This window comes from Muscardinus avellanarius (genome assembly GCF_963383645.1).
Source record: "Muscardinus avellanarius genome assembly, chromosome: 2".
Lineage (NCBI taxonomy): Eukaryota > Metazoa > Chordata > Mammalia > Rodentia > Gliridae > Muscardinus > Muscardinus avellanarius.
Window position 1 is genome coordinate 22,682,599 of NC_137787.1, and position 24,350 is coordinate 22,706,948.

Below are 24,350 nucleotides of genomic sequence, written 5' to 3' on the forward strand. Positions count from 1 at the left end.
ACACTAGTGATAAGCAGCTTGCCCAAGATTACATGGCAGAGAGAGAAAAACATGAATTCTGCAGCCAGATGCACCAGCTTTAACAGATGATTCCCTAGCTCGCTATCTTTATGTCTGTAGGCAAAAGGTGTGTCCATACCCACCATCAGTTTTATCAGTTGTGAAGTGGATGACTCACAATGAGGCTATACCTGCTCAGAGGTGCATCATAACCACTACTCTGAGAGGATCAGGGGTTATGGGCGAAGTATCTGACACAAGACAACACAAGAAATGAAGAGACTGTTCCCCCTAAGCCCTGGAGCCATTGCTACCATTCCAAAATATTCATATTCGTGTGTGTGTGTGTGTGTGTGTGTGTGTGAGAGAGAGAGAGAGAGAGAGAGAGAGAGAGAGAGAGAGAGAGTCAGACTGATAGACACTGGGGAGAGAGAAAGAGAGAGAGAGAGAGAGACAGACAGACAGACAGACAGACAGACATAGACTGATAGACACTGGGGGGGGGGAGAGACAGTCAGACTAATAAGACACTGGGGAATGAACCCAGGGTCTTGAACATGCTAGGCAAGTGGGATATTCTTTTAATGTTTTCATTTCACTTGGATGCTGACACTTTCGAAGCCACAGTTGAATCTGTATCAAACCCGAAATGACTCCCCCAAGACTCGTTACACATATAGCTTTGAAAGAAAGAGGTGCACTTCTGTTTGCTTATGCTGAGAACACAGCATGGTTCTCACATCCAGAACATGGTAAGAGAGCCCCTGAGGTCAGCATTTGCTTCTCTCCCTTCCCTTTTCTGAGCTCCCACAATGTTTTTATTTGGGATTGCTGTCGACACATTCAGTATTGATGGAGCTGGCTGGGTACCAAGTCTGCCCAGACTTTCCTCATAAAATGTGTGAGGAGTAAAAAAAAAAATAGTAATTGAAAGATGTGCTGTTGAATCTGGGAGCAGGGCTCTGGTGAAGCCTTCTTTAAAGCCAACTTGAGTTGGTGCAGAGGGTAGGATGTCTTTTATACTGGCTGAAAGGAAACTTACTGACTGTTGAACTCTATCTCTGATGAGATGGCAGTACACAGGGGCACACCCTTGCCATCCAGCCCGCAGTCCCTGGAGCCCCAGCTGGTCTTGGGGCCATGTGCTTGACCTCCATCTGCAGCTCATGCTGCAGGAGAGATGGGCTGGAAACCCCAGCACAGACCCATCGGTCAAAAATCTCCCCAGGAGATGTTATGCAGCCAGGATTGAGAACTGCTCTTAGAGAAGAGTGAAATGCTGGATCCTCATAAAATAAAGATGATTTCTATCTCCACGAAACTGACTGAGGCTCTTGGTTTCTAAGAGATAAAGGACTTGAAGACTTTGCAAATCACTTACAATGATAACAACTTTGAAGGAGGTTTTCAGCTGTCTTTCCAACTTGCTAAGAAGGTCAAAACTAACTATGTTGACCAAGCCGGCTGTCAGACGGCCCTTCCCAGTCACCACCACATTGACGTCACCTGGGCTCAGAGAGGGCAGCCACCGAAGGAAAGCCTGTGGATGACAGGGGAGAACAAAACCCAGAGCTGACAGCTGTAAGCCCACCAATCCACTCTCAATGTGGCCCAGTTCCAAAATCCCCCAAAAAACAAACTTGCCCTCTCTTCCTCCACTCCTCCGCACCTGCTGCAATCCTTGTCCCCGCTGCCGCCCTCCACCCCACCAGGCCCATCGCAGCCCACCGACGGGACACCCCTTCCTTGGTCAGCAGCCACCTCTGGGTGCCTGTGGGTTTCATCTCTGTGGTCCAACTATATGGCAAGCTTTTGCTGGGCAAAGAATGGGATTCTTTTTAAGAAGAATTTTATAAAGGACTTAGGAGAGCCAGGTACACTGAAAGCAAACTCATAAGTACTTATTAATAATGATAAAAATATTTATGTAGATATTTCCTACAAAAAACACCTGCTCTCCCCAGAAATCTTGCCATCTCAAGCCAAATCTGGTCCCTGCAGACAGGGAAAGGCCACCGGTGCCTCCACATCAGCGCCTGAGTGTCCCTGAGCCTCCAGCCCTGCCTGGCAGCACTGTTCTGACACTGGCAGTCTCAAGTCTTGGTCCCACTTGCACCTCTCTATCTAACTCTTTCCTGGAATTTCTGAGGATGTGGATGGAATCTAACACCTACAAGGTTTGTACTGAAGGACTGCTGTCTACAGGCACTGACAAAATTCATATCGCAGAAGCAGAAAAGGAACAAGGTATTAGTCCCATGCACAGCTTTTAATTTAACTTTTTTGGTACTGGGGACTGACCCAAGGAACATTCTATTTCCAAGCTTCACCCCCAGTTTTTTTTCAATTTTTTAAATTTTGAAACAGGTTCTCACTATGTTGCCAAGGCCTTAAGTTTCTGAGGCTGGCTGTGAACCTGTGGTCCTTTTCTCTCAGCCTCTCAAGTTACTGGGACTACAGGTGTGTGCCACCATGCCTGGCCTCGATGCACATTTTTAAGATTTTTGCCTTCTCGTTGGGTAGGGTGGCAGATCTGGGTGTCAAGGCTGATCAGCAGTGGGCAGGGCTGCCTCCTCTCACTGTGGCTCCTGGAGTCCCCAGAAGAAGCCGAGAGGTGAGGAAGCAGAAGGCTGACATCAAAAGCATAGAGCCAGGAGGAGCTATGGACGATGGGCTAGGTCTTCCTTCTTCGCTGAGTTTGTTTCAGGTTTGTGTTAAGTTCTCCGTCCATGAGGTTATCCTGGCAACAGTGAGCATCCCATCCTCACTTGGCCGGGAAGCCAAGAGGGATGCCTTCAACCCCTGCACAGTCCTGCTCATCAGCAGGAAGCATGGCTCTTACTCTCTCTGAGATTCAGTGTACTTGTCTGTAAAGAGGGCCACCGTCTCCTTTATTATGTATTATGGAAGTAAAGCTCTTCTGGAAGTTAATTCAGTGTGATCCAGACGGAAGGCATTATTTAAGGGACACTGAGGTACTGGAAGTCTGTGCTGATGAACTAACACATGAACCTAAGCTGGGAACTCACTGGCTTTCTTCCCTAAAGGTATAACCTGACTCTAATTCAGAAAACCATCCCCTCAGGACAGCACTTATCACTCTCTCTTCCTTCACCTGAGACAAAACCTTCAAAGAGCCCAGGCTCTGTCTCCAAACCATCATTTTGTTACTCTAGCATGAAGAAAAACCTTCCTTGAAAAGATTCCAATCCAAAGAGACTAACCTGCTCCCAGGTGAAGCGCACGGAGGAGGGTACCACCACCAGGAGCGGCCACTCCTTCCGGTAAAAGGCCGCTACGCAGATGGCCTGGATGGTCTTCCCCAGGCCCATGTCATCGGCAAGCAGCAGGCGGCCTCTTTTTGCTATGGCAAAACTGCAAGCAGACAGGGGAAGGTCAGCACAGCCACGTTCCAGTACAATCCGTCTTCAGCTCTCTCTGGAGCAGGCTGCCGCACAATCCAGCACAAGTGTACTCACAGCAAGACTTGCCTGCTCAAGAGGACAGGGCAGAGGCCAATGAAGGGGCAGAATAAAGGAAAAGAGACAGATAATCAAGAGGGGGAAATGTGGAATGGGATCATGCGGTGAAGAGAAGAGCTAGAGGACACCTAAGTTGTGGGAGATAGGGGAGGGGTTCAAGGAGAGCAGTCCGCCTCATGGAGCACAGGCAGCCCAGGTAACGAGGAGTCACGCGCAAGGCTGTCTGCGACCAGGGCTGCCCCTCACTCGGGAAATCTGCCTGGGAAGGACAGAACAAGAGCCAGACAGGCTAAAATTGAGGCTTGAAGATGAGAGTGCACTTTGCAGGCACAAGAGCAGAGGGTGGAACTGGCAGAGCAGAAAACCCTGGGGAGGACGAGGCCACGCCAAGGGAGGGACGGGAGCAAGGGTGAATATCTGAGGAGGACAGCCTTGGCATGGGGTTCTTCGTTAACTAGACGCCTCCAGAAGCCTGGAGCCCCACATGCAACATGCCCTGCTGACAGCCTCTGCGTGATGCTGGACTCCACCTTGGATCCCAACTCCTCCGCTCAGCAGCCGTACATTTACACACTGTACACCTCAGACCCCCCAGCAGGGAGACGGGAGTAGTAACTGCCTACGCCGCAGAGCAGTGGAGGAAATAAGACAATGTGCAAAGCACTTAAGACAGTGCCTGGCACCTCTGGAAGCACCGCGGAAGTGTGTCTATTATACTGATTATTCCACAAGAAGGAGAAAAATAATCAAAACACAAACAGTAAAATGACTTGCTCGGGTCACACAATGAATCAGTGGGAAGCTAAAAGAATCCTGAGTGCCAGACGTTTGGTCCTCTGCTCTCAACCCCATCCTCTTTTATCTAATTCCTGAAAAACTCATCATTTGCTCAGAAATGTGGTACTAAGCTCCTTTTTATTTTCCTTCTCCTAGAGTAAAATCAGGGTGAGGTCTCTTCTAAATAGGAGCTCTTCTAAACAGGAGCTCTTCTAAACAGGTCTCTTCTAAACAGGAGCTGATAGGGCCTACAAAACTCTAGCCGGCACTTGGCCTTTCTGATGACCTGGAATCACCGTTTCCTAAGATGCTGATCTCCGGGGACCTGAGGCCATGGCCCAAGGCCTGGTAGCATGTAGAGCGACAGGTGTCATGGGCTTCCTTGTCCTCCCAGTAGCTACAACAGCTCCCTTCCTGTAGTCCCGGACTTGGCCACTGTGAGGCAGACAGTTCTAAAGGGTGCCACCTTCCCCTCCTCTCCCCTCCCCTCTCTCCTCTCCTTCCCTCTCCTGAGCAGGACCTGGCTTCTCCTACACACGGACGGACTCTATGGAATCCACCCAGACAGTTCTGCAAAAAACCCAGAGCACAGACAAATGGAGGAAGGCGGGTATAAAAAGATTCATTTTTGTTTTGTTTTGTTTTACTTCATTTTGTGACTTGCAAAATCAGTAGCCAGGGAGGACAGACAGTACCAAAGAGCTGAAATCCATGTGCGCCCCACACCCGATGCCTTCTGTCTCAGCCTCTTCAGCTTTGCTGCCTACACACTCCAGATGGCTCTGTCCATCCAGGCATTCTCAGAGCAGAATGGACCTGACTTCCACATTCTCTCCCTTTTCCCTGCCTTAAGGTAGCCCAATTAAAAAACAATGTGACCAAAAAATGAGAACAAAGAAAAGGCCCAGATAATAGAGAAACACAGGTAAATGCATCTTGCGTATTTTGATATGACAGGGAGAAAGCACTGCACACATCAGCGGGAGCCGCAGGTGTACACCTCAGCTCCTTCCACTGCCACAGCCGAGCGACTTTGGCCACGCGACTCCATCTGATCCTAGACACATTCACCTGTTGAATGGGACCACTTGTATATCTGGGGAAGCCTATCCTTCTGAGAGATTCTGCTCCATAAATATAAAGGACATTAGGACAAAATATAAAAACATTAGACTTTAATGCTTATGTTAAAAAAAAAAAGATAAAGAAATCGACAGTCCCCCTCCCCTGGTATGAAACCTCTAACCTTTCCAGAGGCTCAAAGTTAAAATCTGCATTTAATAGAAAAAAGAATGAAAACTCCTGGCCACATTCCAGCTCTGCTGCTACAGCTGTGGTCGCATGCACATCTGCTGGGGTGTCTGGCACAAGAGCCTCCCTCCATGTGATAGGGAGAACTGGCAACATCAGCACTCACTCTGGGGGCTCCAGGGTCTCTAACAGAACGTGGAGAACGTGGATACAGCAGACAGAGGCTGCTCAGTGGGTAGGGCTGGGCAACCTGTCTCAGCTTTAGTGACGGAGCCAGAGGAAGAAAAAAGAATCAACCACAGTGAGCCTGGTGAAAACAAGGCCCGAGGTCAATCAACAGACAAAGACCGGATGGCAAAGCTAGCAGGCATTCTGCAAAGGACATTATCAAAGACAGAAGGTGGAGGGGAAAGGGAAAAGAGGGTAGAAGGCAGGCTGGCATCATGGGAATGAAATGGGCACCACGCTCAAACATCACAGAACAGGGTCCCACCATAGGGGCAGCCCGTTCACAGAGCACCACATTGTGCTCTTCCCCTTGTGTGGGCCCTGGTGGTACTGGGGTTACTGGAAGCCCTTCTACCTTAGGGCTACACTCCCAGACCTATTATATATATATATATATATATATATATGTATATATGTTGTTGTTTTTTTTTTTTTTAAACAGGGTCTCTTAAGCCAGCACGGCTGGCTTCGAACCTGCGCGATCCTCCTGTCTCTGCCTCCCAAGCGCAGGGATTACAAGCATGCGCCACCACGCCCGGCTAGGAACTTCTCACTTCTGCCAGAGCCTCAGGACCTCTGCTTTCCTCTCTTTCAATTCCTGTATTTTCACAGGAACACAAGTTCAAATGTGTCATTTTGCTTTTCCCAAGAAACACTGGGAAAAAGGGACAGGTCAAGATATGGGTTTACCTTTTTCCTTCTCTACTAAGAGCACCCTGGCATGTTTTGGAGAGTCACTCTCAGGCCGTGTAACTTGGGTGGGGCACGCCCTCCTCTCTCTCTCCAAGGACAGGTATCTCTGGGTCTAATCAGTAAGACTTCGGTCCCACTGCCACAGGACTGGCTCTGACATCACCATGAGACTGAGTCACGCAGTGTCTGGTCCAAAGGTAAGAAGTGCTTTGGCTGGTTGCTAAGCGAACAAAGCGCACGTCAGGAGGCACTGGCATCCCTAGCTGCCACACAGGAGGAGTATCTGGCTGAGAACGATGTAATCAAGAAGAAAGCAGAGCTGAGAGGGACAGAGGGCTGATGAGCTCTCCCGAGATGCTGGGTTTTCTATCATATGCATTTAGAAGTCTCTTTCTTTAAGCTAGTTTGAATTGGATTTCTGCACACCTGCAATCCATAGTCCTGGTGAACTCATTGAATTCGCAATTAATGGTTACAACAGGCTTTGGTAGCTGCACAACTAACTGGCTGCTCAACGTCTCAATGCTTCCAGCCATCCATGCAAGATGAGCGCCCAAGAAAGAGGAGGCATCTGAACCCAGTCTGTGGTTGATGATGAAATTCACGCAAAAGAGAGACAGACAGACAGAGGAAGACCAAGAACCTACTTGACTCCAGCTCTCTGGAAGGGCATCAGATTAGACACAAGCTTGGCATCCACTCCCGAAAGGTCTGCCTCAGGGATGTCTTCTGTAAGGAGGAGAGACGTCTTTTCCATCTGAGAAGCAAATGCCACGGTGATGGTCTTGGGCAGAGGATCCAGCTGAACCTGTGGGAGGCAGCGGGCCCTCACAACTGCAAAGAACAGAGGGAGGTGCGCCAGAGTCATGACTAAAAGAACTGGGAAAGAAGGGGCTTCAGATACATAGCTGAATAAACGAAATTCCGTTACATGCTACCTTCTCAAAAAGGCTGAGTGCACACTGGGGGCTGCGAGCTGCATCTTAGCAAAGTACATGAACCTAGAGAACTAATTTCTTCTCTCTGTTCCTTTATTTCTTTTTCTTTCTTTTTTTTTTTTCTTTTCTTTTTGGTGGTACTGGGCTTCCTGGAAACCCTTCTACCTCTGGGCTACACTCCCAGACCCATTTTATATTTTATTTTGAAACAGGGTCTCTTAAGCCAGCAAGGCTGGCTTCGAACCTGAGCGATCCTCCTGTCTCCACCTCTCAAGTGCTGGGATTACAAGCGTGCGCCACCACGCCCGGCTATTCCTTTATTTCTACAAATAAGAAGGTGCTTAATAATGCAAAAGTGATTTGGTAGACTACACCAACTCTGGAAAGAATTATCGAATGTTTTGTGACTAATTTTTTCAACTTAAAGTAATTTTTAAAAGTTGTCTTAGCATTCCAATTCAAATAAGTAAGGGCTCATATTCTTAGATAATCAGCCCAGAAAGACCCCCTAATAAAGCAAGTCTGAAACAAAACGAATCTTGTCTTGTTTCCATTCTCCTTGCTTCCTGTTGACAGTTCTGGTGTTTGAGGAAGCAGTGAACTGAAGTCATGACTCTCACTAGGCAGGAAGACTGCTTTGAATAGAGTGGTGAGGTGTGCCCAAGAGAGACTGGCAAGACAGCAGCACTGCTGACAGGCTTACAGACAACAGCAAAAGGCAGAGTCTGTGCAGAGGCCAGAAACTGATAAAAATTCACATTCTGACACTTTTCATAAAAGAATAACTGTATCTAAAATACCCATTAGAATGGAAGTGACCTTGCCAGGCGTGGTAGCGCATGTTTGTAATCCCTGCACTTGCAAGGCGGAGACAGGAGGATCGCGTAGGTTCGAAGCCAGCCTTGCTGGCTTAAGAGACCCTGTTTCCAAATAAAAATATAAAATAGGTCTGGGAGTGTAGCCCAGAGGTAGAAGGGTTTCCAGGAATCCCAGTGCCACCAAAAAAAAAAAAAAAAAAAAAAAAAAAAAAGAATGGAGGTGAACTGATAGCTCGTGATCTGGTCTCTAAAGCTGCTGAAATCATCAAGCTAAGGGCAGTGGATCAAATAAGACTATTGCCTGTTTTTTGTTTGTTTGCTTGCTTTTTGTTCTTTTTCACTACTGGGGATGGAATCCAGGGGCATTCTACCTCTGAGTTACACCCCCAGTCCTATTTTTTATTCTTTAGTTTTTAAAACAGGGTCTCAATGAGCTGCAAAAGACTTCACTAGCAAACCATGATCCTCCTGTCTTGGCCTCCCAAATGCTGGGATTACAAGCGTGTGCCACTATACCTGACTCCCCAACCCTAATTTTTATTCTTTGTTTTTGAAACAGGGTCTTACTAACTTGCAGAGGGCCTCACTAAGTAGCTGAGGCTGGCTGCGAACCTTGGATCCACCTGTCTCAGCCTCCCAAGTACTGGGATTACAAGTGCACCACTAAGCCAGGCTTGCCTTTTTTTTTTTTTTTTTTTTTTTTTTTTTTTTTGTAGAACCCAGGGGCATTCTACCGCTGAGCTACACCCCCAGCTCTATTTTTTATTCTTTATTTTGAAACAGGGTCTCACTGAGTTGCAAAGGACCTCACTAAGTAGCTGAAGCTGGCCACAAACTTCAATCCTGCTGTCTCAGCCTCCCAAATGCTAGGATTACAGGTGTGCGCCACCACACCTGGCTTCCCAGTTTTTTTTTTTAAGATAACATTTTATCGGACCACAGCCGTGGCATTTGGTTACAAATTGTCTATGGCTACTTTCACATGAATGGTAGAGTTGAGCAATTGGGACAGAGACTACATGGTCCACAGAACTTAAAGTTGTTATTATCTGGGCCATTGTAAAGAAAATAGTTTATCAAGCTGGCGGTGTAGCTCAGTGGTACAGTGTTTGCCTACCATGAGGAAACTTCTGGGTTCCAGGCCCAGCACCACACATTTAAAAAAAAAGCCTACGAACTCTGCTAAGCTTAGAGGCCACGCTAGTACTCAGTTACACTACTTGGATACTTTTCAGTTTTTTATTTATTTATTTATTTGTTTGTTTATCTATTTATTTATTTATTTTGTGGTACTGGGGGTGGAACTCAGAGGCTTTCTACCTCCGGGCTATACTCCCAGACCTTTTTTATATTTTATTTGGAAACCGGGTCTCACTAAGTTGCTGAGAGCCTCACTAAGTAACTGAGGCTCGCTTCGAACCTGTGCGATCCTCCTGTCTCAGCCTCCCAAGTGCAGGGATTACAAGTGTGCACCACCACGCCCGGCAATACTTTCAGTTTAGACCCCTTTACTTTCCTTCCAAGTATGCGGATCCTGAATCCTTATATAATATAATGTATGAGAAATCTCCTCTTCTGGTCAGAGCCATTAAACCAAGGGAGAAATAAATCACTTAGGATCTACATGGAAGTGGAAGTAAACTAACTGTATTGAAATTACTTTTTGAAAGAATTTAGCCTCAGGCTGGTGCAGCACCAGTACTTGAGAGGCCGAGGCAGGAGGATCACGGGTTTGAGGCCAGTGCTCAGTAACTAAGTGAGACCCTGTTTCAAGATAAAAAGTAAAATAGGGCTGAGGACATAGCTCAGTAGTAGAATGTGCCTAGCTTAAATTTCTACTACTAGACACACAACAAGGAATTTAGCCTCACCTAATTTTAAAATTAAGAAAAAAGAAACTCCCCACATATCTTTATTCAGAAGAGAAGCAAAATGAATAAACCAAAGATAAAAAGAAGTCAGAGAGAAAAACGATAGGCCTAAAGATCCCTAGAAGTGGAATTATTATTAAATTACTAATCACAATCTTCTATGATGTGGGCTTTAGCTTCCAAGATACTCTAAAAAACTAGGTATATTTCATTTCTACCTGGATTACTTGAAATTCTAAGGCAATGGGCTCTCTATTGCATATGGCCATGTGTGATGTTTTCTTAATAACCCCATGAAGTATTCCAAGTCTTTGAGCGCAAACATCAGCTGGTTACCACCGCAAACACTGACGTCAATACAGAGGACTGAGCCATCACTGATACCTTCAATTGCTTTGTATTTTCAATATATTCAAATCCATTTCTGTCCTTCACTAGATGTAAGTACCTGTTATTTCTGAAAACAGTTCCCATGAACAGAATCCCCATGATAGGAAATTAGGTAAGGTTGGTGGCTTCAATAGGCTGTTCATATTGATGTAGAAATACATTTTATAGCTCCAAATTAAGTCTGAGCATGCTGATTTCTGCACACTTCAGGAGACTGAGCACTTCACGTACTTGCAAAAACCATTTTCATTTTAATCCTAGCAATCTTCAGGACTTAAGTACCCGATGAAAGTTAAGGGCTGATGATCTGGCGGGTGTGAAATGCGGTACTTTGTAAGCACTATGTTCTTCCAGCTATTTGTAAGGAGAAAAACCCAACATCCACTCTCTCCAAAATCCTATGCTGCTGGTCCAGCCAACTGGGCTTGTTTCTGAGAAGGCCACCCTTCCTGGCAATGGCTGTCTCTACTGCCTTTCCTTGGGCTGAGATGACAGACGTGTGCTGTGTGGCTTCATGAGTCACCCCAGAAGTCATTTCTTCCAGAAGCTCTTTGGCAGAATGCGACCAGCCACACAGCTGAGCCATGCTAATGTTTTCAAATAGCAGCAGACAAGACCAGATCGTTGAGAGCCCTTCTGGACTGTGACAGCCAGGGGGAAACAAAAGGCCTCGGGCCAACTTCACTGTAAGCAGAAGGCCTCAAGTCTCTTAGAAAGGAAGACAGGAGGAAAGCGCTTAGAATCACTTTAGTCGGGGAAATAACCATTACCGCGTCGTTGGTGAGCATGCATATACTCAGGTCTTACTGCCATTTCTTAGTTAGTTTCATACACACATGCTGTCTAGCCCAAGGTCAGTGATCTAATTTCCTACATGAGAAAGGAGACTTTGGGGTGCAGAGGTGCATATTCTCCAGGTCTACAGTCTTAATGATGGAAGAGAACTGAATTGGGACCTATGCCAAGCGCTGTTCCTTCTTTAAGGAGCCAATGTCTAAATTTCATAATGGGTACGGTTACAAATGCACTGTGGCAATTTTAGTCTTATTTTAATTACTGACCTGACCATGACCCTGCAATGTTTCCAATAGGGAAAGCAACTGTTTCTCTAGGGAAAATGGAGAGGATCAGTCTTACCTTCTATGACACTTTGCAACAATGAAAAAGACGCATGCGAAGACCCCAAATCTAGAATTTTAAACTCAGCATTCATGGAATTATTAATGTCAAATGCAAAATTTTATGTGTGTTCACAATCATTTTTTTTTCTAGCTAAAAACTCATTGTGTTTATTAGATATTCTAAGGAGTCATGGTCCACAAAAGATTAGAAACCATTATACAACTCAAGAGTCATGGATTTTCACCATTACATTCATCTGCTAAGGCTGTAAGTATTTTGCTTTTTGTCATTCCATAAAAGCAATACAGTTAACATACTTATTTATCTTTCTCGTTTGAAAAACAAAGAGGTGAGAACAAAGAACTAGCTCCAAAGAGCAGCAGCCAGAGAGTCTCAGATCAACAATGGCCGTCCTTTCTGCACCAGCCAGTATTCACTGATACTAAATAGCATCGCTTCATGTTCCAACTTAATCTTGTAGTTGACAGCATGCCCTCCTCAAGGAACCCAAAGCCTTTTCCTTACACCTAACTCCTAGATCAAGGATCTCTTTTCTAAATGAAAGGACAAATGAGACTCAGAATGTAGAAATATCTACTTGATATCACAGTCTCTCAATAAGCAGAAGACATGAGGGAGGAACCCACCGTCCCCTCTTCCTTAAAGCCCTACCCTGACGGGCAACATGGCCCGTGACTCCCAGCTCCAGGACTGGGTCAGGTTTCTCCTGGCTGACTGGCACCAACTCCTCCCACTCTCTGGGAGGCCTGAAGCCTGCAGGACGTCAAACGGGGAAACACACATTATGCTAACTGCATATCCACAACTGTTAGATGGGTGAGACTGGCATTCCGGGACAGGCTAAGATATGACTAAGCCCACCATTTTCAGTCATATTAGAACTTACTGCCCCATTCAAGCAAAGCAAACAGAAGAAAAATGTTACGCCAAACTAGCTTCTCTTTCTGTTATCTGTACACACATCCCCTTCCTCTGGGAGCCTGTTCCTGGAGGCCATCGAATTAAGCAATCCCAGCGCATCTCCAGTTCCCCATGTCCATGTACATCATTGCTAATACTTCTACAATGGCAGGGAGCTTTCCCAGGCCTCCGGAACTCGGAGAGCACCACCTCACCTGTATCATGAAGGGCCCTGTATCCCTGCCGGCTGTCATAAGGCCACTGTGTCAGGGGAGGCGGACAGACATGGCTGCCCAAGAACATCTCACCTTTACCTCCCTTGTCCTTAAGCATCTGAAATTACTGCAGCAGTGTAAAGAGGAGACACTTTTTGAAGACATTACATTTAAGACAGCCTATTAAAGCTTAACAAGAGAACTCTATAAAAGCAATAAGGTGGGCTTCTCACTTAGTTCATTGTGCTCTTCCAAGAGAAAGTTCCATTTCCTGGTATTGACATCTGCAACGAGAAAAAAAGAAATGAGCACACAGGATGCAGTGCCCTCGGCTAAACGATCACCCTTACTCTTTTACTCCCTGGCTTTGTAAACCTCCGTTAAGACTGAATGATGTAGCTGGTTCTGTGCTTGGCACCGAAGATACAGAAATGAACACAGTACTTGTTCTTGGGGCATCCTCAGTGTACAGGGAGAAAGGACAGGCAGAGCTGGTGACAATCTTGGGTTGTAAGGGTTTTGATGAAAGGTGCTATGTGGGCAAACAACTGGGGGTGGTCCAGGTCAGAAAGGCCCTACCTAAGATAGGACCTCACCTGCTCTCACAACTCAACGTAGTAGGCTCTGTCATCAGCTCCATTTTACACCTACACCATAGTTTCCCTGTGGACACAGTGGTTAAACCTACTACATTTAAATTTAAATTCTGGGTCTGTCTCACTGGCTATATGAGCTTGGGCAAGATTTTAATGTGCCTCAGTTTCTATACCTGAAAAGTGAGGATACTATAAGATTACTATAAGAATTACATGAAACTTAAACATCAAATGCTTATAAAAGTTTGCCTGGAAAACAATGAACACTCAAAAAAACTGGTTCTTATGAATGTGTTTTTGTTATTATGTCATCTGTTAATTAGTATACTCTAAAATAAATTATAATATTATTAACTAAGAAAGGTGAGCATCTTAGTACCCAGCAGTGGATAATTATTTAAATAGAGGGGTTTTTCTACTAATGTACCCTTTCAGAAAATCAAGAAAGCTTGAATTCAATACATGCTATCTAACGACAAAAGTCAATTCGTTGCTGTAAGATTATTTCAAAAGCAAGGTGGCAGTTGGGCACGGGGGTCCAGGCATGTAATCCTGGTATGTGGGAAGCTGAAGCAGGAGGTTTACAGATGCCGAGGCCAGCCTAAGCAACTTAGTGAGACCCTCAGCAATTTAGCAAGACTGTTTTAAAATAAAAAATAAAAAGGGGCAGCGCAGGTGTAGCCTGGAGGTAGAAATGCCCCGGGTTTACTCCCTTAATTCCCAGTACCAAGAACAAAAAAGCAAGGTGGTCAGGGAAAAGCATCATAGACATACTCAAGGAAGGAAAAGGTGAGGCTGCCCAGGTGTTACCCACGGCAAGACCAGGCACGGACGATGGAGTGCAAGGGCAGCACAGGAAGCCCCGAGTGCCCACAGCAGAGCAGCAGGTGGGGAAACCCGCGCACTGCAGCTGTGGCAGAGAACCTGGCCGGGGTTTCTGGAAGTCTGGGTGTGGGCAGAATGGGGGAATCAGTGTTCTCGTCACTCTCCAATCAACAGACCAGGTCAAGAGTACAACCTCAAAGGCTGGTGATAGACAAGGATCAAGGGGCCTCTAATCCCCCCCACCCCCCGCCCCGCTCACCTGCCTCACCTAGGCCCTGCTGGGCAGCCCCAGCTCGTCTGGTTGAGGGATGGTGACTAATGGCCAGCCCTGCCTGTCCCAAGGAGCCCAGGCCCAGATGCAAGCTTCCCAGGGCAGTAAAACAAGGCTTCTGTAAGCCATGTTTTGAGGGTCTACTTTCTACCCACCTAAGAAAAAGACCAAAACCCTTTCAAGAATGTGAGACCACTGATCCATAAAAGTCAAACACCATGAAATGAGCTAAACCTAGAATGAGTCCCAGGAGTCCAGATCCCAAAGGTGCTCCAGCAATCTTCTAACGAGGCAGCTTTTTGTGAAGAAGAACTTCACAAAAAATAACATAAAACTGCTCTCTTTGGCCAGTGGTTTTCAGTCATGGCTGACTTTGATACCAATGCCCAAGCCCTACCTCAGACCAACTGAATCAGCTCTGGATGGGAACCAGATGTTGATGGGGGTTTTTTGTTGTTTTTTGTTTTGTTTTGTTTTTTGCGTGGTACTGGGGATGGAACCCAGGGGTATTTTACCTCTGAGCTACAACCCAGGCCTATTTTTTACTCTTTACTTTGAAACAGGGTTTCACTGAGTTGCAATGGACCTCACTAAGTAGTAGCTGAGGCTGTCCGTGAACCGTGATCCTCCTGTCTCAACCACACCGGGCTGACATCAGTGATTCTGAAGCAAAAAGTGAGGCTACCGAGCAGCCAGGGCACAGACCCAGCATCTCCAGATGAAACACCCCCCCCTCCCCACAGAGCTACAGGGTCGAAACTAGAGCCTGGCCTCCCGTCCTACGAAGTCATACAGGTGGTTCCCATAAATGCTCAGGTTTGAATTCCAGTCTCAGTCTACATTTATTCTTAAAATAAAAGCATTTATTTTTATGGCAAGCACTATTTTCTGTGCTAAAGCTAAAAACAGATGGATTTAGATGGCCGAGGCAAGAGTCCACCTGCTTCTACCAAGATGACACTGACCAGGGGAATGGGGAAAACCGTGGGGTCTTGTCTTTGAAAAGCCATAAAGATAAAATGGTCCCCACTACGTGTTCAGTCTCTGGAACAAGTGAGGTGTCATCTTTCTAGAGTAGGCAAGGCAGACCAGGAAGGCGCTACAAAAGAGTCAGTTTCAAATATTCCAAGAGAGAGACAAACCCTCTGCTGAGATCAGAGACCACTACACACCCTGGGAATCACAGGGCAATCAATTACTCGCCATATTTCCTGGAATTCATTTGTTTAAACAGTGCGATCAGGTCTTCTGAATAGCCGATGTCTGCCTCAAAGCGGGCCCGCGAGATGAGCAGGCACCTCCCCTTGACAAAGGCGAGGGACGGGGCTGAAGGAAGGCTGGTCTGCCCCGCGCTGCTGCCGCTGAGACCTTCCAGGGGCTCCAGGGTGACTGTGCGCAGCTTCTGGGCTGCTTTCACTGCGGAAGAAGAGAGTAAGGACAGAAGTCACAGAGTGGACATCTCTGAGTGACTTTCATGTAGCCCCGAGATGATAAGGCAGGCAAGGGAGGAGGGAGAGGGCAGGGACAGGGCCAAGAGGCTGGGACTGGCAGGTGATAAGAAAAGGCATCGTTACACAGAAGGCTTTTGAGTGTCCTTTAACTGGGACTTGGGGATTTCAATATTCACTGAACATGCTGGGCACAGTGGCGCTCACTGCCTGAAATCTTAGCCACCGGAAGGCTGAGGCAGGAGGACTGCTTGAGCCTGAGTTCAAGGCCAGCCTAGGCAACACAGTGAGACCCATGTCCCTTAAAAAAAAATTAATTAAGGTGACTCTTCTCCTTAAATATAATTCTTCTTAAGCTTTTCAAAAACTTAGAATTCAGAAATGAACAGGAGAAACAAGAACCTCTAGGGATGAATAAACTTATTACATAATATCCACTGTAGTGTTGGGAAAACTACTGAAATCAACACACCACAAATCACGCATTTAACCTTACTCCCAGGTCATTACCCCGTCACCTGATTGGAGAGCAGGGAATGAGGAACAGGACAAACATGCCACAGATACATGGTTTTGAACGCTATTTTATGTACTACTGTTGCATTTTATGAATCAATAGATTTGACTACAGACAACTAAACTGTCAAAAACAAAAATAACAAAAAAAAACTGCACTGGAGGTTTAAAGAAACATGAACAAAGCTCATAACCAAAATGAAATACTAAGACCTCAAAATTAAAAGATAGATTTGTAACCAAGTCAAAACAGGAGAAAAAATAACTAAGACACATTTGGAGAAATGTTCAACTTCACAAATAATAAGAGACATAAAAAGCCATTTTTAACATATAAAAGTTGCAGCATGAAAAAATAATTAAACATCTACATTGCTTGTTGGGAATAAAACCTTTTGGAAAACCTTGGCAATGTATGCACAGGCTCTGAAAAGTGATCACAATGATCCAACTTCTGGGAATCTATGCCAAGTAACAACTGGAAATACATACAAACGGAAGTGTTCCTCTCAGCTGTAAAACTGGTAAAACTGGGAGCAAAAACTATTGAAGGAACTTATGCACATTCATACAATGGAATATTATGTGGCCATTACTCTTTAACTAAGAGATCTTGGAAAGGATAAAAGTACACAAAATGTTGTGTTCAATAATATGAGGTCTTAAAATATATTCATTTATTTATTTATTTTGCATACTGGGGGTTGAACCCAGGGACATTCTACTTCCAAGCTACATCTCCAGCCCTATTTTTATTCTTTATTTTGAAGTAGGGTCTCACTAAGTGAAGAGGGCCTCACTAAGTAGCTGAGGCTGGCTACGAACCTGTGATCCTCCTGTCTCAACTTACCCTGTACTGGGATTACAAGCATGCACCACCACACCCAGGTGAAGTTATTTTGGAGGTCACACTCGTTCATTATAATAATGAACGTCTACATTTTCCTCACTCGGAATTAACTATTCAAATTCACTAAAATATAAATACTTATCATGAAACAGAAAATCAAAAAGATAAGATAAAATTTACAAACAAATGTAAAACTTCAATGCATAAAAATATGCTAAAAGGAACACAGCCAAAATGTTAACACTGGCTGACTGAGTGGGTAAATTTGGAGGCCTCATTTTTCTTCTTTACACATTAATGCCCCGTCTCTGTATGTGCTACAATGAGTAGCATTTAAAAAAGCAAATTTTTATAAAGCCGGGCGTGGTGGCGCACGCTTGTAATTCCAGCATTTAGGAGGCTGAGACAGGAGGATATGGGTTCGAGGACAGCCTCGGCTACTTAGTGAGGCCCTTTGCAACTCGTGAGACCCTATTTCAAAATAAAGAATAAAAAATAGGGCTGGGGGTATAGCGCGGAGGTAGAATGCCCCTGGGTTCCATCCCCAGTACTGCCAAAAAAAAAAAAAAAAAATGCAAATTCTAGGCTGGGGCTGTAGCTCAGTGACAGAATGCTGCACTAGCTTGTGCAAGACTCTGGCTTTGACCTGCAGTACTGCAAAAACAAAACAAAAAATACGTATGACCTACTGAAGACAACCACGAACCTCTGTAAAAGTTAGAAATTCAAGGACAAATTTACAAATCTAAAATTGTCGCAGGAGATCAAGGTACACAGAGGAGCCAAACACCCAGGAGCTACAAAGTAAATACCACGCCTGGTAAACACTGTCTAAAAGAATATGTGTAAGCCGGGCGCGGTGGCACACGCTTGTAATCCCCGCGCTTGGGAGGCGGAGACAAGAGGATCGCGTAGGTTTGAAGCCTGCCGCGCTCGCATAAGAGACCCTGTTTCCAAAAATAAAATAGGTCTGGGAGTGTAGCCCGTAAGTAGAAGGGCTTCCAGGAACCCCAGTACCACCAAAATTATATATATATATATATATATATATATATATATATATATATATATATATATATATATATATATATATATAACTGGGCATGGTGGTGCATGCCTGTAACTTCAGGGCTTGAGAGAATGAAATGGAAGGGTCATAGGTTCTTGGCCAGCCTCAGCAACTTGGTGAGGCCCTCAATAACCTGGTGAGACTGTTGCAAAACAAAAAATAAAAAGGGCTGGGGTGTAGCTCTGAGGTAGAATGCCCCTGGGCTCAATCCCCTAGGTTCAACCACGAAAAAATAAAATAAATAAAATTGAAAAAAAAAATATATGTGCAGCAGAAGCCAGGTGGTGCACACCTATAATCCCAATACTTGGGAGGCTGAGACAGTACTTAGGAGGAGGATCGCAGCCTCAAGACCAGCCTTGGAAACTTAGTGAGGCTCCATTTCAAATAAACATTGTGTGTGTGTGTGTGTGTGTGTGTGTGTGTGTGTGTGTGGTACTGGGGGTGGAACCCAGGGGCTTTTCTACCTCTGGGCTATACTCCCAGACCTATTTTATACTTTATTTGGAAACAGGGTATCACTAAGTTGCTGAGAGCCTCACTAAGTAGCAGAGGCTGGCTTAGAATCTGTGCGATCCTCCTGTCTCAGCCTACCAAGCGCTGGGATTACAAGCGTGCGCCACCACGCCCGGCTCTCAAACATTTCTAAAAAATAAGCCTGGTGGTTCAGCACAGAGGTAGAGCACTTCTGAGTTCAATCTCCAGTAAAACACACACACACACACACACACACACACACACACACACACACACACACACTGTGCAGCATTACAAAAAACAACCATCTACCCAGAAAATGAATTTTATAAAAATAACCATACCACTTAAATGAATTTTCAAAAGCAGAATCATCTAAGTGGAGGAGCCCTGTGGTCAGAGAACTGGAGTAAGAAGACGCCAAAATAAACAAAACCGATACAGTGGAAACTACTGGTTTCAAATGGGCAACTATGACACTACCAGGTGTCAAGACTGGCAATTATGACTCAAAGCATCCACTCTCCTCCTTCCAACACCAAACAAATAGATTAAAAACTGGGCTTCCCAAAAGGGCACCAGCAGTGTCATGGCTGAATAATTTCCCCCAAAAATGCATAAGCTAGATCCCTAAGCCTAGCACCCCATCATGTGACCACAGGATGGGAGATAGAGCCTTCTAAAGTTAAATGAAATTATTCGGACAGGCCTAATCCAATGCAACTGATGTCCTTATAAGAAAAGAAACAGAGATTTGGCCACAGAAGGAAACAGAGGGAAGGTGGCCATCTATAAGCTGAGGAGAGGGTTCTGAAAAAACCAGCCCTGCCCACACCTTGATTACAGACTGCTTTCCCCAGGACTGTGAGGAAATACCCTTCTGTTCAGCCCTCCAATCTATTATGGCCCACCTACTACTGTGCATTTCAGGAAGCAAAGGCCAAGGAGGGAACCAGGAATCTGTAGGGGCTGTGTCATCACCCTCTCAAAAATTGTACCAGTGACCCTAAAGGATCTACCTTGTGCCCCAAGTCTATGGAGAAGTGATGTGAGCACGTATCCTTATCTTTCCCCTTTCTGAACTGAGCAGAGGAAGAGTGGGTGTAGAAATGGCTGCTGGGAAAGAATGATTGAGGTGGTGAATAGGAAGACCCAGGGTGGTCTCTCTGACATAAGTATATGCTCCAGGCACCAGAACAAGGGGACAAAAATACTATAGGATAGTCAGCAAAATCTCAGGGGAGAGTGGTGCACCCAGGCTGACACCACGCATCGGCCAGCACCTGCCTGGGTACCTCTCTCGCTCTCTCTAGCTTGCCAGCCACAGAGGCTGTGGGACTGCTGCTGTTTGCTGAAAGCTGCCTGCCATTGCTGGAGCCGCCTGGTCCAGTGGAAACAAGCCCTGTGCCATGTGATTCCCAGCTGTGAAACTTGTTAGCTGTGGGACCCTATATTAGTTACTCGTCCCGAGACTCAGTTTCCTCATTGTAAAGCGGTTGTTATGAGGAATCAGCATAACTCGGGGTCTTAGAATAGCTTGGTGCATAGAAAGCACCATCAAGTGCTAGCTCTGTTAATGTAAGCCATGACCTGTGCCAAAGAGCTGACACTTTAGATTGGAACAGGAGGAAGAAGCATGGGGGTGGGAGCCTCAAAGTTTTCACCACCTATAATGCCAAGCACACCACAAGCTGGACCACGTCTGCTACCCCAGAAAAACCCATGAGGGGAAATGATGTCTCCACCTACTCAGAGCACTGTAATCCGTCATGTTGAAGTCCCACATCTTCGTGGTAGAATCTGGAATAAAACGGAAGGCTGATTACTCTTGTTTTGATTTGCATGTGGGCACTCAATAAAAACTTGTTTTCTGAATGAATGGAAAGACGCCCAGTTCAAAACACTTGACCTGCAAAGCCCCTGCTCATTTACAAAATCTGCATTGAAGAAAAATAGCAAATACAGGTAATCAATGTTGCATATAAATATTGTTGCATATAGAAAAATTAAACTCAGGTCCTGGGAAGTTGTGGGCCTTACCTGAGAGGATAGTGAAGACGAGAATCCACATGTGCACAAGCAAAGTGACGTGCAGAGCAGTGTGGAGAAGCTAGCCACATCCCAGCCCTCTGCTCAAGACCAACCAACCTAGTATGCTGCTTAACCTTGTCCAGCCCATTTCATCCATTTAACAATGGAACAAACAAGCTGGGCATGATTGTACATGCCTATAATCCTGTAATCTTGGTACTCAGGAGGCTGGGACAGGAGGATCACAGGATGGAGACCAGTCTTAGCAACTTGGGAACACCCTTGGCAACTTAGTGAGACCCTGTTTCAAAATTAAAAAAATAAAATAGGAACGAGAGGGGTGTAGCTCAGACATAGAACACCCCTGGGTTCAATACCCAGTCCCACCAAAAGAAAAAAAAAAAGAAAAGAAAAAACTTGTACGTATTTCAAGAATATTTTAGGCTTAAGTGCTATAATAAATACAAAAAAGCTGGCAAAAGAACTGGCTTCTCAGTAAATGTTCAACCATTCTCCCTGTGGCCATGCAATAGCTCCTAAGTTTGGCAGCTGTTTGAGGCAATGTCTATTATAAAGGGAAACGCTAGCTAAAATAGAAAAAAATTTTTAATAAGTGGATGGACAGAATGTGCCAATGTACTCTCTTAATATTTATGCGAAACAATTAGAAGAGAATCTAAAAATGGAAAAAACATCTGCAGAAGAAAAGCCTCATTACCATAATTTCTGCTGGGCAGACTCTTAAACACTGCAAGAAGCTCCTCGTTATAGCCGATCTTCACGCGGAAACGATCTCCAATCTTTATGCACGTCCCCTTTTTGGAGTTTACTGCTTTTTGGAGTGGAGTCCCCAATTTCTGTTGAGGTCTTCCTTCTTTTCTGGGCGCCACACCCCCCGAGCCATCATGGATGTCAGAAACGCCCTGCCTGGAGGTGGAGGGTTTCTCTGTGTGGGCCTCTAATTCAAGATCCCTGGAATGCTGTCCAGAGGAAGAAGCTGGCATCTCCTGGGAGCTCTCTGCTTTGGCCAAAGCCTCATGAGTTGTGTTAGCAACAGTGGTCGCTCTGATCTTACGTGAAGCCTGAAGATTATCTTGACCTGACTTATGACCCAAGAGCTGTTGGTTAGGGATGTTAGGAGGACTTTGTGCCAAGAGCGGAGATTGTTCCGTGAGCGTCAGTTGACTTGGTGGGCCGTGGCTTGGGCAGGCTGTGCGCATCTCTTCTTGGCTCTTCCATGCCCCCCTTGCCTGTGCTGAAGTGCCGGGCTGAGAGTGGTGGGTATTACGAGGTCTCTGGTCACCATGAGATGAATGATTGAGATTCTGTTGCTTGAACATGACACCATGGCTCACTGGCTCAGCAGGCCCCTTCGGGAGGTGCTGAGAAGGGCCCTGCTTGGACTGGGAAGGGTTGGCAGCAATAGAGGAGCTTGAACCTGTGCTCCGGGACTGTTCTGCTAATAACTTCTCAGCTCTACGGGCCAGAGCCTTTTGTCGATTCTCTTCAATCTTTTTCCTCTGCTCCTCTGTAAGGGGCAAGGACATTTTAGCATGGAAATGCTCATGCGGGAATGTCAACTTTTAATTGGAAGGTTGGCAAAAGCTGTGAAAGAAGAAAAGACTGAATTAAACATTGAGTGCTATATTAAATATGCTGTGTTCCTACCCTCAGTTGTTTTTATATTTATTTATTTATTTATTTATTTTTATTTTTGTGGTACTGGGGATTGAACCCAAGGGTGATCTGTCTCTGAGCTACCTCTCTAATCCTTTTTTTTTTTTTTTTTTGAAGCAAGGTCTCCCTAAGTTATTGCATGCTGGCCTTGAATCTGCCATCCTCCTGTTTTGGCCTTCTAAATACTGGAGTTACAGGCATGTGCCACCACACCCAACTACTGCTACCTTGATTTTAATAAGCTTTCGACCCAGAAAGCATACAAGAAATCCAAGTAAAGGGTTTGTTAAAGTTTCTTCTATAGTTTAAAAAAAAAAAAAGTGCACACACAAAAGTCGTAGATATCATGTGCTAAAACGGTATTTGGGCTGCAATATTTTTCTCATTCCCATCCCCAGCCAAGGTGAGTTATCTGATCCCAAACAAGTTCTGCAGCACACCCTAAATGCATCACGTAATAAGAAAGGTGACATTTTAAACTAAAAAGGATAACTGAGTAGATGGAAAGAGACCTAAAGACCACATACCATATTGGCCTGACAATGACTAAAATAGCTTCTTTCCAACGTGGAAGAAGAAAAGCATCAGCCCGCATAGGCACACTAAGTGCCCACCTTGCATTTAATTCTCTCATCATTCCTGGTAAGTCAACCTGCAGCTGGCTCAGTGCAAACCACAGCAATTAGTGTTAGTGTCTGACTTCCAAAATGCAAGGGGAGAGAGAGAGAGAGAGAGAGAGAGAGAGAGAGAGAGAGAGAGAGGGAGGGGTAATGTTCATTGTACAAAATGCTATATAAAGATGTAGAAAAAAGGGGAAACTTCAACTGTAATCACATTTGGGAGATACGGGTGTTTATTACCAAGCAGGATCACTCTGTTTCGTACTCTGATTTTTTTCCCCCCTGATGAATTTACCCTGGCTATTTTCCTTAGAGCTGGGCCACTTTTACAGTACTCTAGAGCCATGAAGCTGGAAACCAATTTCTCTGGCTCAGTTCATACTATAAGCCTGCACTCAAGCTAACACCATTTAATGCCTATAATGCTAATGTAGGGGGCACTCCTGGCGTGCTAGGCTTCTGAGAGGAGCTGGCGGGTTCAATGGTGACCTTCCCGGCTCGGGCTCCCTTGGGCCCGAGTCCCCCTTAGAGACGTTACACCTCCTCCAACCACGAGCAGTTAGCAAGGAGTTAGGGAACGGCTTTGTTCCCAGTGCACAGCAGCCCTTGGGTAACAGATTCCTGCTTATCAACCAGGTCTCTCCAGCGCTTCCAAACTTCCCAGTTCTGAGGCCTGGTGAATGGAGGTAAGGCCACAGGGCTGAGAAATCCCACAAATCAGCCCCAAACCATACACCCGGACCACCACATTGCCCCTGCTCTGCCTCTCTCGGAGGGAACCCCCCACCCGCAGTTCTGGGGCGCGCCTCACCCAGCCTCGCGGTCAGGGGGCGCCACGCCCCACTCCGCCCCTTTGTCTCCACTTGGATTCTCCCTTCCCCTCGCTCGCTCCCTGCTCCAGGCTGGCACTTGGTCTCGTCCGCCTCCGAAGCCTTCTTCCCGGTCTAACTTCTCACCCAGTGAGGCCTTAAAACGCGAGCCGCTGTCTCAGCCAAGCGGACCCGACACGCATCTCCAAACCCTCCCGAGCTACTTTACTCTTCCGGCAGGACGGTTAAGCGAGCTCGAACTCAAGCACTGCGGGTTTCAAAGCACCGACCAGGCCCGGAGGGCTCCGTCAACACTGAACTACACTTCCCCACGAGCAATGCGACCGTAGTTCTTTAAACGGTGGGACTGCGGAGGCCCTGCTGCAGCAAGGCCTCCTGGGACTTGTAGTTCGGACGGGAGCCCGGCAAGAATTAGAAGCGCATCCTGTGGGCGG

At 45.8% G+C, this 24,350-nt stretch overlaps 1 protein-coding gene across 1 annotated transcript in view; it reads right to left on the minus strand.

Annotated features, from left to right (window-relative positions):
* Nucleotides 1-22,336, minus strand: part of SMARCAL1 (SNF2 related chromatin remodeling annealing helicase 1) — a gene marked incomplete at both ends in the record, with an annotated part of 58,224 nt that extends 35,888 nt beyond the window's left edge. Inside the window, 7 exons of the mRNA XM_080689085.1 lie at nucleotides 1,382-1,540; nucleotides 3,225-3,375; nucleotides 7,079-7,265; nucleotides 12,940-12,990; nucleotides 15,602-15,814; nucleotides 20,508-20,558; nucleotides 21,508-22,336. Coding sequence (XP_080545211.1) covers nucleotides 1,382-1,540; nucleotides 3,225-3,375; nucleotides 7,079-7,265; nucleotides 12,940-12,990; nucleotides 15,602-15,814; nucleotides 20,508-20,558; nucleotides 21,508-22,336 — 1,641 coding nt within the window. The remainder of the gene's footprint in view (nucleotides 1-1,381; nucleotides 1,541-3,224; nucleotides 3,376-7,078; nucleotides 7,266-12,939; nucleotides 12,991-15,601; nucleotides 15,815-20,507; nucleotides 20,559-21,507) is intronic.
* Nucleotides 22,337-24,350: the final 2,014 nt, after the last annotated feature.